Source organism: Arvicola amphibius, chromosome 8 (genome assembly GCF_903992535.2).
Source record: "Arvicola amphibius chromosome 8, mArvAmp1.2, whole genome shotgun sequence".
Taxonomy (NCBI): domain Eukaryota; kingdom Metazoa; phylum Chordata; class Mammalia; order Rodentia; family Cricetidae; genus Arvicola; species Arvicola amphibius.
The window spans coordinates 75,867,017-75,886,813 of record NC_052054.1 but is presented as its reverse complement, the minus strand read 5'-3'; the positions used below and the strand labels follow the sequence as shown (position 1 = coordinate 75,886,813).

At 40.8% G+C, this 19,797-nt stretch overlaps 1 protein-coding gene across 1 annotated transcript in view; it reads left to right on the top strand.

Annotated features, from left to right (window-relative positions):
- The window catches only part of LOC119821861 (carcinoembryonic antigen-related cell adhesion molecule 1-like), a 58,089-nt gene that overhangs the window by 26,353 nt on the left and 11,939 nt on the right, over nt 1–19,797 (top strand). The window contains exons 8-10 of the mRNA XM_038340968.2: nt 1,802–1,956; nt 2,596–2,788; nt 5,563–5,739. Of these exons, the coding sequence (XP_038196896.2) occupies nt 1,802–1,956; nt 2,596–2,788; nt 5,563–5,739 (525 nt within the window). The remainder of the gene's footprint in view (nt 1–1,801; nt 1,957–2,595; nt 2,789–5,562; nt 5,740–19,797) is intronic.

Sequence of the window (19,797 nt, the reverse complement as noted above, 5' to 3'; positions counted from 1 at the left end):
CATCTGCCTAGTGGCCAGTGAGCCTGCCTGTAAATTATTTTATATGAAATATGGGCCCACAAGTTACACCTGATAAACAGTCCTCAACTGCTCAGAAATCAGGGGAATATGGCATTTAAATATTTAATTATTAAAAAACATTTCATAACAAAAAGAGACAGTTTGGCTCCTAGCAGCACTCTACTTCCTCCAAAGAATACAGAAGACAAATGGGCACAGAACAATGTCCATCCACAATTCCCTTCAGCTTCCAAGTGCTGACCACTGATCAAAACTGCCTTCATCTAAACTGAAGCTCTCCAGATGTGGACAAAATCACTGGGAATCGACAGCCTAGCTGCTCAGGTCAAGGTAGGTTGTCTTCCTACAGATTTCTTAGCCCACGGGATCTTCTGAAGCCTGGCAGGCCCTGTGCTAAACAGCAAAAGGCAAACAACCTTCAGTGACCATGGAGGACCCTGCAGAGTAGCTCTAGGTGTCAACCAAGTAAATTCCCTGTCTCTTTTTAATCAGTAACTCAAGAAAAATTTTATCCTTCCCAAAGATCTCTGATGCAGTTTGACAGCTGAGAGGTTTTGTCAGTTTAAAAGGACATCCTCATCAAACAAATTTCAGTAAATTACAAATACAAGTTATTAAGGTGTGTACCTAAGTTGTCAAATTTCTTTCTCATGTTGCATTCCATAGTCTTAAAAATACTTTTCATTTTGCAAAATGTCTGTCACAGTCATCCTGACATAAATATGCTACTGTTTATATAATGTATATGTTTAAAACTTTTGTTTCACAAACCCAAAGAATTCTTGTGAGTTCCAGGGAGCTGAAATGAAGGATCCACCTAAAATAGGTCAGATACACCCCTCTCATTTCCATGGTCCTAAATTTTTTTTCCTTAACTTTGTCTTCTGTTCTGCTAATACCTTAAACAGGTGTAAGAGACACCAGACATTTCCATACCACAAACACCGAATAGGAGCAAGAGACCAACTACCCCAGCAATGTGACAGCACCCTAGCCCTTCTCAGGTTTCCCCCAAAGGTGATGCCCACAAATAAGCAGGAAGCAGTCTTGAGAATCCACTGCCCCAATTCCTTAACCTGTGGTGCCAATCTCCTGTCTTTTTATTTTAAAAAAAATGGAAATGTAAAGCCCACTCCCCCCTCTTCCTGTTTGCAGCCTAACCCTCTTCCTTTTCCATCTCCCTCTGGAAGAGGCAGCTTCTGCTTCTCCCCACTTCTCCCCTTCCTCCTCTCTTTCTCTGCCCCCTCCCCCTTCCTCTGCTCCTTCTCCTTCTCTCCCTTCCACTTCCATAACCCACTTAATAAATAACCAACCTCACTCTGCATGGTGTGCCTATCCATGTCTCTGTTTCTCACCTACCATGTGGCTCCCTGCCCAGGACCAACCACCTTCGGAGACCTGTGGCATGGTCTCGTGGCATGCCCATCTGTATGTTTCTCCTTGTGGTCCACTACTGCCACCCAGGGACCTACAGCATTTCTGCCCTACAGCCACTGGGAATCTAGGAATCCTGCAGTATTTTTTATTAATCCATTTCAGACACAAGACTGAAGATATGGATGTGTCTTTCCAAACAGATAGGAAATGCTTATATGGCTACCCACATGTAATTTAAAATTTTTCCCTCCCCTGAGGACAATGGGGAAGATCAAGATGACCAATAAAGAAAGAAAGAGATTATGGTGAACAAACCTTAAATTCAAACACAAGAAAAGAAAAATAACCACTGCCCAAGGGAAATTAACCCTTGAGGAGAGTGTTGCCTGTTAATCCATTTCAGACAAACCTCCTGGTGACAATCATGTTAATTCTTCTCACAGGGACCAAGGTCCAGGCAGCAAGTCCCCACCAACCACAGAGGGTGACATGGATCTTGTCGAGTGCTGGCACTGGAGGGATCCTAAACTAGACTTCTCAGATGAAGACACCTTCAATGTGATGGCCTGATCTGATGTTTGACCTTTGAGATTTGGCACATGGGAGCTGGGTCATGGGAGACTGGATTTAGGGGATAAAAGTGAGACCTGAATGCAGAGGTTCTTAGGAATACACCCTACCTCAGGCATTTTATCCTGATGAGCCTGGGTGTTCTCATGTCCTTAGGAGGCATGCCCTCCTGTAGACACACTTTTATGTGTGCCCAGGAAGCAACTAGACTGCCTCAGCTATTAGAAACTGTGTGTGTGGGGGTTCCTGATTATTAATGTTCTTCCTGGGGATGTGAGCAGACTGGGCTGGACATAATTAGGAAAGACAGAGATTGCAATTTACGAAAGTCTTTGGATTTCTTAGCAAGGGTAACCTTACAAAATAGGAGAGGCTTGAACTTACTGTTTATGGAACAGGGAGGAAATTGCAGGGCACTTGGGGAAGTATGTTGCTTCTATGCAGACCATTCCAGGATAGTTACAAGAACCCTAGAAGAGTTAAGAAATACATTGATGCATTTAAGTTAAGGACCCCCTATGAGACCTGGTTTAATTGGACCCCATGGCTTACCACACTCATCTCCTCCCCAACTGGGGTGATGGCTATTTGTTTATTTATCCGTTTTGGTCCATGTGTTTTCCAAAGGCTGAAACAAGCATTGCAAAAACAGGTACACCAGGTACATGGCCATTCGAGTATATGATGATAGGTTTGATACATTTCATCCCATGGATGAGCTCTCAATTTGAGGGTGTCCAGGCTGAAACTCTGGATAGAGGTGGCCCTGACCCATACTCTCTTCCTGGTTTCTATTCTGGCCTGGTTATTGGGGTAGAGGGTGGGTTATAAAACAAAAGGGGGAGATGTTGGGCCAAAATTATCTCAGGGTCTGTACCTCGAGGCCTGTAGGACAGAGAAAAGCCTGGCTCACATCTGAGTGAGGATGAGACAGCAAACACTAGGTAGACGCCCGTCTAGCCAGACGGAGGGCTTGGCAGCCTCTCAATGACTGGAGGTACCTCACATCACAGGAAGTCACTTAACATATATAAGCAGATACTGGCAGTAATAAACTGAGTTCTTGCTTTGACTTGGCTCCCTGTTGCGTCTGATTGTCTTGCATCATGATGCTGTGGAACAAACATCCTGCATCATGGGGCTGTGGGCTTGGTGGATAGAGCTCTCACCATTCCCTGGGGAATAAGGAGGCTCAAGAAGCCTGAAGAGTTTTTAAGTGATTTATATTTCTACTGGGTAATTAGATATTTATATTATACGTACAGAACTAATAGATATAAAATTTTACCCTACAGATGACCTGTCCTCATAAGTCATATTCCTCCTTTGCTCATTGATCCTTTCTGGAAAGTTATCTTTTTCCTCTTTAGGCATCCAAATATCCAGGGTCTCTTGACCTTTTTGAAGGATGTGTATTTTTCCTGCAAGACAAGAACAGAACCCCGGCCAACCCTTATGAGGTTTCCTTACCATCTATATGGTTATCACTTTGTGGATGAGCTGTCATTTCTCTTTTCAAAGGGTTTCTCTTTTTCAAACTGAATTTTATTAATTTTGATGGTCTCCATAGCTTTTCTTCTTCTATGGAAACAAGAGCAAATACATTCTTCCTCAACATAGTACATCTCCTAGTTTCCATTGTGAGGTCACCACATCTTGAAATACACCAGCTGACTTAATTCAAAGATTTTTCTATTATCTAGTCTCTCTGCTGTTGTTCCTTTCTCATTAGTGTTAAGAGAATTCAAAGTTAATAAAGCACTATGCAATCTATTTCTGAGGATATTTTCCTTCCCTTTCTGTTTGTTTAGCATATCCTTTACAGTTCAATTTGTTCTTTCTATAACTGCCTGACCTGTAGAATTTTTGGTATACCTGTAATATACTTTATGTTATAATAAGCAAAATACTGTTTCATTTTCTAGAGACATATGCTGGACCTTTATCTGTCTTTATTTTGTGAAGTTATATCTATGATGGCCATAACTTCTAATAAATGCATGATTACTGAATTAGCCTTTTCTGAGTTTAAAGCAGTTGCCCATTGAAAAACCTGAATAAGTGTCAATGGTGTGGTGTACATGTTTAATTTTCCAAAATCTGCAAAGTGGAACACATCCATCTGCCAGATTTTATTCCTTTGAGTACCCTTGGGTCACTCCCTGCAGGACAGAGGTGTTTGATTATAGAGAGAGCAAGTAGGACATCTTTTATAATCTCCTTAGCTTGTTGCCATGTAATAAAAAACTATTTCTTTAAACCTTTGCTATTGACATGATGTTTCTTATTGAAATTCTGAGACCTTCATCATACTCAAATCATAATTGATCAATTTCTGCATTTTCCTTGTGCTAGAGGACCTGGCAGACCTATATGGGATTGGATGTGTGTTATGTATATGGGACAAAGCCTATTCCTGATCATATCTTGAACCTGAATTAATATTGAAGTCAATTCTGTATCATCTGGTTTAAATTCAGCAGTTTTGATATGTAAGACAACTCTTTCTGCATATTGTGAAACAGTAAACTATATTGAGAGGTTCTTAAAATCCCTTAGTACCCATGAGAATAACATATAATTCTGCCTTTTGTACAGAATTATGGGGCTTTGTTCCACCCTTACCTAAATCTTTCTGGTTTGTATCCTGCATTTTCCTGATTTATTTGCATCAGTATAGATTGTATGAGCTCCAGTTATTGGTGTGTCATGTGCAATGTGGGGAAGGGATCTAAATAGTTCTCTTTATAAGGCTAATTCTATCCACTTTTGGGATAATTGCTAATTAATCTCTCCTATAAAATTAGCACAAGCTCTTTGCCAAGATTCATTGTCTTCCCATAATTTTTAATTTCATTAGTAGTAAAAGGCACTATAATTTTAGCTGGATTGATTGGACAAGGGTGCCAGATAAAGTTGGGTGGGTTAAAAGAAATCCCCACACTAGCTCAGAATTGAATATAATAAAGGGTTATGTTATTTAGTGGTAGACTCACAGATCACAGTCCTCTGCCTGAATGGGGAAACCGAACTGAATCCAGCAAGCTGGACTAGAGTGAGTGTTGTACTTTACATAGGCATTTATAGTATAAGAGGCCATGCCCAAGTGGGCTGGTATAACAGGGCTACTGGCTGAAGGTGTTCCTACAGCCACTATCTACCTCTGTTCCTAATCCCTATCTACTTCTCCCTTTCTGTTTAGGAAGGGCTTGGTCCTCTTGTGGGACTCCTAATAGTGGGAAACAGGTGGGCTGTCTCTGACCTCTTTTATTGACTCTTGAGATAGGAAACTTTTTTGAAGCCCTCTGGGTATAGGCAGAGGATACTAAAAGGGGTTGTTGAGAGGCTACCAGTCAGCTAGGAGTGTGTTCACACTGGTGCTGGCTACTTCTTTCCCTCTCTCCTCACCTTGCTCATCTGGCACTAGCCTCCTACATCTACAGCAAACTTACTGAACACATCAGAGACACAGATCCATCAAACAGTAATTTAAAATGCAGAACGTTCCACACAGTTGGCAGACCACACAGACAAACATTTGTTGGGCACATTCATTCATACAACCAACAGCTGATTCACATCTTGGCTTTTCAGCGAGGGCTAGTAGCATCCCTATGTTTCAATCCCCTGACTCCAGCTTTTCCCCAATGCTCACTACAGGACAAACAGGATCCTCACCTACACCTCTGGTGGTTTTTGAACTCTTTTCTAACAATCCAGATATTGAGAAGCTGCCAGTGGCTCCTTCCAAATATTGGGCCTGTCTGATTTGTTAGCATCCAATATGTTGGCACCTCCAGGATCCCAAGGCTGGCCAGAAATAGAAGGTGGATCAGCTTTTTTCCTAATGGTTAAGGTTGCTAACATCTTCTTTGGAGACATCACTGTTGCCTCTAGGACTGCCATTTCTGTCTATCATGTGGAGGTTTTTATTAAACCTTTTAAATATCATATACAACAGATCTCTGAGAGGTTGAGGACTACTATTTTACATACACCTGATTTAAACCTGCTTTTGGGGGCTGCTGGGACTTCTTTCTACATCCCATCCTGCTGCCAAGCCGCTTTTGGTCTGCAAGGTTCTTAGAGCCCTGAAAGAGACCCTGCTCTGTGCTGAGGGGATCTGGACAGGTGAGTAAGTGGCCACATGGCTGGACAGCCTGAAGTGCCATTCCCTGGGGCAGTCTGGGGGACTGAATCCAGGTCCCCTCCAATCCCCTAAGCTTTTCTGGTCATCCAGCAGGGTGTGTTCCCTGCTGCTGGCTTTCTCTACCCCATTCTACCCTGCCCAAGCCCACCTCTTCATCTGCAAGGTCCTTGGATCCCCCAACACAGCCTGCTTCAGGGTGGAGGTTATCTGAGAGCCTGCTCCAGTGCTGAGGGGACCTAAGAGAGGGCAGACCAAGAAAAACTCCCAAGTACACAGTCAGACACAACAAAGATTGGACCAAGATGACATGACTCCGCTGGCCTCATTTGAAGGAAGAGGTTTGGGCAGGCGCCAATGCAAGAATTCCTCCAACAACATGAAAAGCAACATGATAATACCAGAATCCAGTGAACACACAACAGGAAGACTTGAACATTCTAACACAGAGGAAGTAGAAGAAAATGATTTCAAATGTAACCTTATGAAAATGGTGGAGACCCTTAAACAGGAAGTGAAAAACTCCCTTAAAGAAATGGAAGAGAAGACAAACAGTTAGAAGGAATTAATAAATCCCTCAAAGATACCCAAGAAAACCAAGAAAAAGCAATCAAACAGGTAAAGGAAACAGTTCAAGATTTGAAGACCAAATGGAGTTAATAAAAGGAAAACACAAAACCGAGGGATGGCTGGTGATATGGAAAATCTGGGTAAATGAACAGGAAACTACAGAGACAAGTATATCCAACAAAATACAAGAGCTAGAAGAAAGAATCTCATATGCTGAGGATACAATAGAGGAAATAGACTCGCTGATCAAGAGAAAATATCAAATCCAACAAATTCTTAACACAAACATCCAGGAAATCTGGGACACTGTGATGAAAGACCAACCTAAGAATAATAGGGATAGAAGAAGAAGAATTACAGCTCAAAAGGCCCAGAAAATATATTCAACAACAAATTATAGAAGAAAACTTTCCCAACCTAAAGAAGGATATTCCTATAAGGTACCAGAAGCTTACAGAACACCAAATAGACCTGGATAAAAAAAATCTACTCACCATATAATAATCAAAACACAAAAACATATATAATAAGAAAAAATATTGAGAGCTGCAAAGGAAAGGTCAAGTAACATATAAAGGCAAACCTATCAGAATTACACCTGACTTCTCAATGGAAACCAGAATGTCAGAAGTCTTGGATAGATGTGCTGCAGACAATAAGAGACCATGGATGCAAGCCCAGACTACTATACCCAGCCAAGCTTTCTTCCACCATTGAGAAAACAAGAATATCCCAGGACAAAAACAGATTTAAACAATATGTATCCACAAACCCAGCCTTACAGAAAGTAATAGAAGGAAAACCTCAACCCAAGGAAGCCAACACACACCCACAATAGCACAGACATTTGATAACCCTCCACCAACACAACCTCAAAGAAGGGAAACACACAACACTACCACAAAATAACCGGAGTTAACAACCACTGGTCATTAATATTGCTTAATGTCAATGGACTCAATTCACCTATAAAAAGGCCCCCAGGATAAGAGAATGGATACAAAAACAGGCCCCAACATTCTGCTGTTTACAAAAACACACCTCAACCTCAAAGACAGACATACTCAGAGTAAAGGGTTGGGAAAAGTTTTCCAAGCAAACCAATCTAAGAAACAAGCAGGTGTGGCCATCCTAATATCTAACAAAATTGATTTCAAACTAAAATTAGTCAGAAGAAGATGGAGATGGACACTTTTATACTCATAACAGGAACAATTCATCAAGACAAGTTCTCACTCCTGAATATCTCTGCCCCTAATATAAAGTACCCACATATGTAAAAGAAACTTGACTAGAACTCAAATCAACATCAAACCCCACACACTAATGGTAGATTTAATCAGGACAGAAACTTAACAGAGAAATAAGAGAACTAACAGATGTAATGAATCAAATGGACTTAACAGACATCTATATAGAACATTCACCAAACAGGAAAGAATATACCTTCTTCTCAGCACATCATGGAACCTTTTTCGAAAAATTGATCACATACTGGTATCAAAAAAAGCATCCATAGATACAAAAAATGGAATAACCACCTGTGTCTTATGGATCACCATGGAGTAAAGCTAGAATTTATCAACAATTCTTGCATTTCTCAGTTTATCTAACTAGCTAAAGCTGAACAAAGTCAACAGAAACAAAGAGGCCAGATATACATTTTCAAGTCAGTCTCTGTGGGCCTGAGTAGACTTAGGTAGGGCGAGACAACCCATAGGCTCTCTGCAAACTGCTTAGGCCATTATCTTACTGTATCATAAGACAGAAATATCTCAGTTCTTGTGTGTTCTAGCATGGGTCTGACTCCTTAGCTTCTCATCCTCCTTCCCCATATATTTAATTATGTTGATCTTTTTTGATCCTAGTTCACCTCCATTTCTAGAGTCTCTGATATTCTTTATCTGGAAATACATCTATCTTCAGTCATCAGTCTCTTTGAAACCCTTGCCAGATTCTATCTCACGCATGACATTAAACCTCTGGTTGGTCTTTTCATGCCAGAAGACTAGGGATGCTGGCCCTGATATTGCTCTCAACTCAACACTATCAAAACTGGTCAGACAGATAACAATCAGTCCTAAACCAGGAGGTGCCCTGGGGTGATTTTTTAAAAGGCAGTTTCCTTTATTTGACCTTTTCTCTTTTGTTCTGTTTCAGGCAGCATTTTATGTCCTTGCCATTTTAAAGTGATTTCTGAAGTCTAAGGTCCTGAGCTGGTTATTTCTATTCTCTTGGATATGTACAAAAAATAGAATTAGCACGATTATGAGAAAAATCTTTGTATAGATCCAGCCACCAATGTCTCTTAAGCTCAATGAATTTTGAGAACATTCAAGGACAAGCATTTTAGTTTACTGTGTGACATAGTTTCTGAGATAAAGCTGGCATCCATAGCCTTTATTTAGCCATATTTTAAAAGAGGAAAAAAGTTATTGATTAAGTAAACCAAACTCCTTTATGTTGCCTTGATTGAGGAAAAAAAACTTAGTATTTTTTTAATCGTCTTAGCTTGTTTCAGTTGTTGTTTCCCCTGAATTTTTCTGTTGCTCAGTCTTTATATCAAAGAACATTACAAAGGTAAAAGAGAATTGCCGACTGGAAATGGAAATTCTGAGTAAACGAACAGAAACTTCAGAGACAAGTATTTCCAACCGAATACAAGAGATGGAAGCAAGAAAGAATCTGGGACTCTGAAGATACTATAGAGAAATAAATTCACGATTAAAGAAGGAAAACAAATCTAACCAAATTCTAACACAAAATATCCAGGAAATCTGGGCTACCATTGAAAAGACCAAACCTAAGAATAATTGGGGTAGAAAGAAGGAGAAGAATTACAACTCAAAGGCCCAGAAAACCATATTCAACAAATTATAGAAGAAAACTTCCCCAACCTAAAGAAGGATGTCCTATGAAGGTACAAGAAGCCTACAGAACACCAAATAGACTGGATCAAAAGAAGCATCCCCACGCCATATAATAATCAAAACACAAAACATACGAATAAAGAACAGATATTAAGAGCTGCAAAGGAAAAAGGTCAAGGAACATATAAGGGAAACCTATCAGAATTACACCCTTGCTTCTCAATGGAAACCATGAAAGCCAGAAGAGCTTGGATAGATGGTGCTACAGACACTAAGGGAAATGGATGCAAGCATGGACTACTATACCAGCAAAGCTTGCATTCACCATCGATGGAGAAAACAAGGCATTTCAAGACAAAACAGATTTACCACAATACGTAGCCACAATCCAGCCTTGCAGAAAGTAATAGAAGGAAAATCACAAACCAAGGAGTCCAACAATGCCCACAATAACTCAGGCATCTAGCGCCCTTCACCAGCACAACTAGAAGAAGGGAAACACACTATCTCTACTACAAAAAAAAATGACCGGAGTTAACAACCACTGGTCATTAATATCACTTAATATCAATAGACTCAATTCACCTATAAAAAGCACAGGCTAAGAGATTGGATACGAAAACCGGATCCAACATTCTGCTGTTTACAAGAAACACACCTCAACCACAAAGACAGACACCTACTCAGAGTAAAGGGTTGGGAAACGGTTTTATCAAGCAATGGACCTAAGAAACAAGCCTGTGTGGCCATACTAATTTCTAAACAAGTTGACTTCAAACTAAAATCAATCAGAAGAGATGGAAAGGGACACTTATATTCATAACAGGAAAAATCCTCAGAATGAAGTCTCAATCCTGAATATCTATGCCCTTAATATAAAAGCTCCCACTTATATAAAAGAGACACCTCTAGAACTCAAGGCAGCCATCAAACCACACAATCATAATAGTTGGAGACTTCAACACTCCTCTCTCACCAATGGACAGGTCAATCAGACAGAAACCTAACAGAGAATTGAAAGACTTAATGGAGGTAATGAACCAAATGGTCTTAACAGACATCTATAGAACATTCCACCCAATAGAAAGAATATACCTTCTTCTCTGCGGCTCATGGAACCTTTTCGAAAATTGACCATATACTTGGTAACAAAGCAAACTTCCACAGTTACAAAAAATATTAGTAACCACCTGTGTCTTATCGGATCACCATGGATTAAAATAGAAATCAACAACAATGTTACCCCCAGAAAGCCCACAAACTCATGGAAACTGAACAGTCAACTACGACCCACACCTGGGTCAAGGAAGAAAATAAAGAAAGAAATTAAAGTCTTTCTTGAATTTAATGAAAACAAAGACACAATATACTCAAACCTATGGGACACTATGAAAGCAGTGCTAGACGGAAAGTTATAGCACTAAGTGCCCACTTAAAAGAAAACAGAGAAAGCACTCATTGGTGACTAACAGCACACCTGAAAGCTCTGGGAAAAAAAGAAGCACACTCACCTAGGAGAAGTAGAAGACTGGAAATAATCAAACTGAGGCAGAAATCGAACAAAAGAACAGAATCAAACAAATAAGGAAACACAGAAAACAATCCAAGAATCAATGAAACAAAAAGCTGGTTCTTGGAGAAAATCAACAAGATTGACAAACCCTTAGCCAAACTAATCAAACGGAAGAGGGAGAACATGCAAATTAATAAGATCAGAAATGAAAAGGGGGGACATAACCACAGACAAGAGGAAATTCAGAGAATCATTAGATCTTACTACAAAGCCTGTATGCCACAAAATTGGAAAATGTAAAAGAAATGGACAGTTTTTTAGATAAATTACCATATACCAAAGGTAAACCAGGACCAGGTAAATGCTCTAAAATCGTCCTGTTAGTCGCGAAGAATTAGAAAACTGTTATCAGAAACCTCTTCCTACCAAGAGCCCAGGACCAGATGGTTTCAATGCGGAATTCTACCAGAACTTCCAAGAAGACCTAATACCTATAGTCCTTAAGGTATTTCATAATATAGAAACACAAGAGTCACTGCCAAATTCCTTTTATGAAGCTACAGTTACCCTGATACCTAAACCACACAAAGACTCAACCAAGAAAGAGAATTACAGGCCCATCTCACTCATGAACATGACGCAAAAATTCTCAATAAATACTGGCAAACTGAATCCAAGCAACACATTAGAAAAACATTATCACTATGATCAAGTAGGCTTCATCCCAGAGATGCAGGGCTGGTTCAACATACAAAAATCTATCAATGTAATCCATACATATAAATAAACTGAAGGATAAAAACCATATGGTCATCTCATTAGATGCTGAAAAAGCATTTGACAAAACTCAGCACCCCTTTATGATAAAGGTCTTGGAGAGATTAGGGATACAAGGGTCATTCCTAAATATAATAACGGCTCATTTACAGCAGCCGACAGCTAACATCAAATTAAATGGAGAGAAACTCAAGGCTATCCCACTAAATTCAGGAACACGACAAGGCTGTCCACTCTCTCCTTATCTCTTCCAATAAGTGCTTGAAGTTCTAGCAATCGCAATAAGACAACAATAGGGAATCAAGGGGATTCGATTTGGAAAGGAAGAAGTTAAACTCTCATTATTTGCAGATGATATGATAGTGTCCATAAGCGACCCCCAAAAACTCCACCAAAGAACTCCTACAGCTGATAAACTCCTTCAGTAACGTGGTAGGATACAAGATCAACTCCAAAAATCAGTCGCCCTCCTATACACAAAGGATAAGGAAGCAGAGAGGGAAATCAGAGAAGTATCACCTTCACGATACCACAAATAGCATAAGATATCTGGGAGTAACTCTAACCAGGACGTGAAAGACTTATTTGACAAGAACTTAAGTCTTTGAAGAAAGAAATTGGAGAGGTATACCAGAAAATGGAAGGATCTCCCCTGCTCGTGGATTGGGAGGATCAACATAGTAAAAATGGCAATTCTACCAAAAGCAATCTATAGATTCAATGCAATCCCCATCAAGGTCCCATCAAAATTCCTTCACAGATATAGAGAGGACAATAATCAACTTTATATGGAAAAACAAGAAACCTAGGATAGCCAAAAAATCTTATACAATAAAGGTACTTCTGGAGGCATTACCATCCCTGACTTCAAACTCTATTACAGAGCTACAGTATTGAAAACAGCTTGGTATTGGCATAAAAACAGAGAAGCCGACCAATGGACTCGTATAGAAGACCCGGATCTTAAACCACAAACTATGAACACCTGATTTTTGATATAAGGAGCCAAAGTACACAATGGAAGAAAGAGGGCATCTTCAACAAATGGTGCTGGCATAACTGGATGTCAACCTGTAGAAGAATGAAGTAGATCCATATCTATCACCATGCACAAAAACTCAAGTCCAATGGATTAAAGACCTCAATATTAATTTGAACACATTGAGCTTGATAGAGGAGAAAGTGGGAAGTACTCTACAAACAAATGGGCACAGGAGAACCTGTTCTACTAGTAAACCCCAGCTGCACAGACATTAAGGGCCAACATTGAATAAATGGGACCTCCTGAAGCTGAGTTAGCTTCTGTAAGCAAAGGACACTGTCCCTAAGACACAGAGGCAGCCTACTGACTGGGAAAAGATCTTCACCAACCCTGCAGCCAACAAAGGTCTGATCTCTAAAATATATAAGGAACTAAGAGATTAGACTTTAAAATGCTATGAACCCAATTATAAAAAATGGTGGTGCTGAACTGAACAGAGAATTCTCAACAGAAGAAGTTCAATGGCCAAAAGACACTTAAGGTCATGTTTGACCTCCTTAGCTATCAGGGAAATGCAAATCAAAACAGCGTTGAGATACCATCTTACACCTGTCAGATTGGCTAAAATCCAAAACACCAATGATAACCTTTGCTGGAGAGGTTGTGGGGTAAGGGGTATACTCATCCATTGCTGGTGGGAATGCACACTTGTGCAACCACTTTGGAAAGCAGTGTGGCGGTTTCTCAGGAAATTCAGGATCAACCTACCCCAGGACCCAGCAATTCCACTCTTGGGAATTTACCCAAGAGATGCCCAATCATACTACAAAAGCATTTGCTCAACTATGTTCATAGCAGCATTATTTGTAATAGCCAGAACCTGGAAACAACCTAGATGTCCTTCAGTGGAAGAATGAATGAAGAAACTGTGGAATATATATATATGTTAGAATACTACTCAGCGGTAAAAAACAATGACATCTTGAATTTTGCATGCAAATGGATGGAAATAGAAAAACACTATTCTGAGTGAGGTAACCCAGACCCAAAATGATGAACATGGGATGTACTCACTCATAATCGGTTTCTAGCCATAATTAAAGGACATCGAGCCTATAATTCGGGATCCTTGAGAAGATAATAAGAAGGTGAACCCAAAGAAAAACATATAGTAATCCTCCTGGATATTGGAAGTAGCCACGATCGCCTGGGCAAAATTGGGAACTTGAGGGTGGGGCGAGGACGGGGGCGAAACGGAAGCTTGGGTGAGAGAAAAGTGTGATGGGGAGAATGGGGGAGCCTCGGGAGGACAATGGGATGCTTGGGATATAGGAAGGGTGGATATGGGAGCAGGGCAGCATATATCTTAATTAAGGGAGCCATCTGAGGGTTGCCAAGAGACTTGACTCTAGAGGGGTTCACCGGGTTTCCAGGGAGGACAACCCAAGCTAGTTCCTTGGGCAGCTGAGGAGAGGAAGCCTGAAAAGGCCAGTTCCTATAGCCATACTGATGAATTTCTTGCATCTCACCATAGAACCTCCACCTGCGATAGATGAAGAAAATGACTGAGCCCCACATTGGAGCACCGGACTGAGCCCACCAAGGTCCTGAATGAGGAGCAGAAGGAGGGAGAACCATGAGAAGAAAGTCAGGACCGTGAGGGGTGCGTTCACCTATGGAGACAGTGGACAGAACTAACAGGAGATCACCAATTCCAGTTGAATGGGACTGATGGAACATGAGACCAACCGGACCTCTCTGAATGTGGCCGAGGGTGGAAGCTGACTGAGAAGCCAAGGGCCAAAGGTGCTGGGCTTTGATTCTTCTGCATGGACAGGCTCGTGGGAGCCTTCTCAGTTTGGTTGATCACCTTCCTGGACTGGGGGGAGTTGGGAGGGCCTTGGTCTTAACATAGAGTAGGGATCCCCGATGGCTCCTTGGCCTGGAGAGGGAGGGAAGGGGGTATGGGTGGAGGGGAGGGGAGGAGAAGGGGGAGGAGAAGGGGAGAATATGTAAATTTTAAATAAGAAAAATGGGAAAAACTGACATCAAAGAAAGACAGAGGTAGGGAGGGGTATATAAATTTGGGAGTGAGTCGGATATGGGATACATCTGGAGGAGTTAGGGAGAAGTGGGGGCATAATAAAAATATAACCACATAGGCCACAAAATCCCACAGCTCAGCCTGTTTGGGTTCTGGGGACCTGGAATTGAGTGCACCCAGGCCGGTGGGAGGTCCCCTCCTTCATTTGACTGCCCAGGAGCAAGGTAGGCCTTTGTCTGAGAGCTGCTTGGCCTGTAAGGGGGACCTGACAGTCGGCAGGAGGATCCATCATTCTTTGGGGTGAGTGAGGAGTGAGTGCCCGAACCGCGGCAGCTGCCCGGAGAGGGACCTCCGACTCTCCACAACTCCCCCTGTCACCAGCACACTTCCTGCTCTTCCTGCAGGGGTTATTCTCCCTGGATACCGCCTCTCTCTCTCCCTGTCCCTTCCCAGCTTGCACCCAGAATCCTCTCCCCCTCTCCCTTCCTCATCCTCCCGTCTTTGGGGCCACAAAATCCCACAGCTCAGCATGTTGGGGCTCTGGGGACCTGGAATTGAGTGCATCCAGGCCGGTGGGAGGTCCCCTCCTTCATTTGACTGCCCGGAGCAAGGTAGGCCTTTGTCTGAGAGCTGCTTGGCCTGCAAGGGGACCTGACAGTCTGCAGGAGGATCCATCATTCTTTGGGGACACCAAACACCTCCGCGCTCCTTTTGAAGGAAGAAATGAGCAGGCGCCAATGCAGGAGCTCCTCCAACAACATGAAAGGCAACATGACATCACCACAAGCCAGACATCCCGAAACAACAAGAATTGAACACCCTACCCCAGAAGATATAGAAGAAACCGACCTTAAACAGTACTTTATGAAAAATAATAGAGGACCTTAAACAGGAGGTAAAAAACTGCCATAAAGAAATGGAGATGACAAACAAAAAGGTAGACGAAATAAATAAATCTCTCAAAGATACCCAAGAAAAATAAGAAAAACAAGAAAAAGCAATCAAACAGGTAAGGGAAACAGTACAAGACCTGATAAATGAAATGGAGGTATTGAAGAAAACACAATCTGAGGGACGACTGGAAATGGAAACTCTGAGTAAACGAACAGAAACTTCAGAGACAAGCATTTCCAACCGAATACAAGAGATGGAAGAAAGAATCTCGGACTCTGAAGATACTATAGAGGAAATAAACTCACAGATTAAAGAACTAAACAAATCTAACAAATTCTTAACACAAAACATTCAGGAAATCTGGGACACCATGAAAAGACCAAACCTAAGAATAATTGGGGTAGAAGAAGGAGAAGAATTACAACTCAAAGGCCCAGAAAACATATTCAACAAAATTATAGAAGAAAACTTCCCCAACCTAAAGAAGGATGTTCCTATGAAGGTACAAGAAGCCTACAGAACACCAAATAGACTGGATCAAAAGAAAGCATCCCCACGCCATATAATAATCAAAACACAAAACATACAGAATAAAGAACAGATATTAAGAGCTGCAAAGGAAAAAGGTCAAGTAACATATAAAGGGAAACCTATCAGAATTACACCTGATTTCTCAATGGAAACCATGAAAGCCAGAAGAGCTTGGATAGATGTGCTACAGACACTTAGGGAACATGGATGCAAGCCTAGACTATTATACCCAGCAAAGCTTGCATTCACCATTGATGGAGAAAACAAGATATTCCAGGACAAAAACAGATTTAAACAATACGCAGCCACAAATCCAGCCTTGCAGAAAGTAATAGAAGGAAAATCACAAACCAAGGAGTCCAACAACGCCGACAATAACTCAGGCATCTAGCGACCCTTCACCAGCACAACTAGAAGAAGGGAAACACACAAACTCTACTACTAAAGATGACTGAAGTTAACAACCACTGGTCATTAATATCACTTAATATCAATGGACTCAATTCACCTATAAAAAGGCACAGGCTAAGAGACTGGATACGAAAACAGAATCCAACATTTTGCTGTTTACAAGAAACACACCTAAACCACAAAGACAGACACCTACTCAGAGTAAAGGGTTGGGAAAAGGTTTATCAAGCAAATGGCCCTAAGAAACAAGCGGGTGTGGCCATACTAATTTCCAACAAAGTTGACTTCAAACTAAAATCAATCAGAAGAGATGGAAAGGGACGCTTTATACTCATAACAGGAAAAATCCATCAGAATGAAGTCTCAATCCTGAATATCTATGCCCCTAATATAAAAGCTCCCACTTATGTAAAAGAAACACTTCTAGAACTCAAGGCAGCCATCAAACCACACACACTAATAGTTGGAGACTTCAACACTCCTCTCTCACCAATGGACAGGTCAATCAGACAGAAACCTAACAGAGAATTGAAAGACTTAATGGAGGTAATGAACCAAATGGACTTAACAGACATCTATAGAACATTCCACCCAAATAGGAAAGAATATACCTTCTTCTCTGCGGCTCATGGAACCTTTTCGAAAATTGACCATATACTTGGTAACAAAGCAAACTTCCACAGTTACAAAAAAATATTAGTAACCACCTGTGTCTTATCGGATCACCATGGATTAAAATTAGAATTCAACAACAATGCTACCCCCAGAAAACCCACAAACTCATGGAAACTGAACAGTCAACTACTGACCCACACCTGGGTCAAGGAAGAAATAAGAAAGAAATTAAAGTCTTTCTTGAATTTAATGAAACAAAGACACAATATACTCAAACCTATGGGACACAATGAAAGCAGTGCTAAGAGGAAAGTTCATAGCACTAGGTGCCCACTTAAAGAAAATGGAGAAAGCGCTCATTGGTGACTTAACAGCACACCTGAAAGCTCTGGAAAAAAAAGAAGCAGACTCACCTAGGAGAAGTAGAAGACTGGAAATAATCAAATTGAGGGCAGAAATCAACAAAATAGAAACACAGAAAACAATCCAAAGAATCAATGAAACAAGAAGCTGGTTCTTGGAGAAAATCAACAAGATTGACAAACCCTTAGCCAAACTAATCAAACGGCAGAGGGAGAACACGCAAATTAACAAGATCAGAAATGAAAAGGGGGACATAACCACAGACACAGAGGAAATTCAGAGAATCATTAGATCTTACTACAAAAGCCTGTATGCCACAAAATTGGAAAATGTAAAGAAATGGACAGTTTTTTAGATAAATACCATATACCAAAGTTAAACCAGGACCAGGTAAATGCTCTAAATCGTCCTGTTAGTCGCGAAGAATTAGAAACTGTTATCAGAAACCTCCCTACCAAAAAGAGCCCAGGACCAGATGGTTTCAATGCGGAATTCTACCAGAACTTCCAAGAAGACCTAATACCTATACTCCTTAAGGTATTTCATAATATAGAAACACAAGAGTCACTGCCAAATTCCTTTATGAAGCTACAGTTACCCTGATACCTAAACCACACAAAGACTCAACCAAGAAAGAGAATTACAGGCCAATCTCACTCATGAACATTGACGCAAAAATTCTCAATAAATACTGGCAAACCGAATCCAAGAACACATTAGAAAAATTATCCATTACGATCAAGTAGGCTTCATCCCAGAGATGCAGGGCTGGTTCAACATACGAAAATCTATTAATGTAATCCATCATATAACAAACTGAAGGAAAAAAACCATATGGTCATCTCATTAGATGCTGAAAAAGCATTTGACAAAATTCAGCACCCTTTTATGATAAAGGTCTTGGAGAGATTAGGGATACAAGGGTCATTCCTAAATATAATAAAAGCTATTTACAGCAAGCCGACAGCTAACATCAAATTAAACGGAGAGAAACTCAAGGCTATCCCACTAAATTCAGGAACACGACAAGGCTGTCCACTCTCTCCTTATCTCTTCAATATAGTGCTTGAAGTTCTAGCAATAGCAATAAGACAACATAAGGGAATCAAGGGGATTCAATTTGGAAAGGAAGAAGTTAAACTCTCATTATTTGCAGATGATATGATAGTATACATAAGCGACCCCAAAAACTCCACCAAAGAACTCCTACAGCTGATAAACTCCTTCAGTAACGTGGCAGGATACAAGATCAACTCCAAAAAATCAGTCGCCCTCCTATACACAAAGGATAAGGAAGCAGAGAGGGAAATCAAGAAGTATCACCTTTCACAATAGCCACAAATAGCATAAGATATCTGGGAGTATCTCTACCAAGGAAGTGAAGGATTTATTTGACAAGAACTTTAAGTCTTTGAAGAAAGAAATTGAAGAGGATACCAGAAAATTGGAAGGATCTCCCCTGCTCGTGGATTGGGAGGATCAACATAGTAAAAATGGCAATTCTACCAAAAGCAATCTATAGATTCAATGCAATCCCAATCAAGGTCCCATTAAAATTCTTCACAGAGATTGAGAGGACAATAATCAACTTTATATGGAAAACAAGAAACCCAGGATAGCCAAAAAAAATCTTATACAATAAAGGTTCTTCTGGAGGCATTACCATCCCTGACTTCAAACTCTATTACAAAGCTACAGTATTGAAACGGCTTGGTATTGGCATAAGAACAGAGAAGTTGACCAATGGAATCGTATAGAAGACCCGGATCTTAAACCACAAACCTATGAACACCTGATTTTTGATAAAGGAGCCAAAAGTACACAATGGAAGAAAGAGGGCATCTTCAACAAATGGTGCTGGCATAACTGGATGTCAACCTGTAGAAGAATGAAAGTAGATCCATATCTATCACCATGCACAAAACTCAAGTCCAAATGGATTAAAGACCTCAATATTAATTTGAACACATTGAGCTTGATAGAGGAGAAAGTGGGAAGTACTCTACAACAAATGGGCACAGGGAACCGTTTCCTATGCATAACCCCAGCTGCACAGACTTTAAGGGCAACATTGAATAAATGGGACCTCCTGAAGTTGAGCAGCTTCTGTAA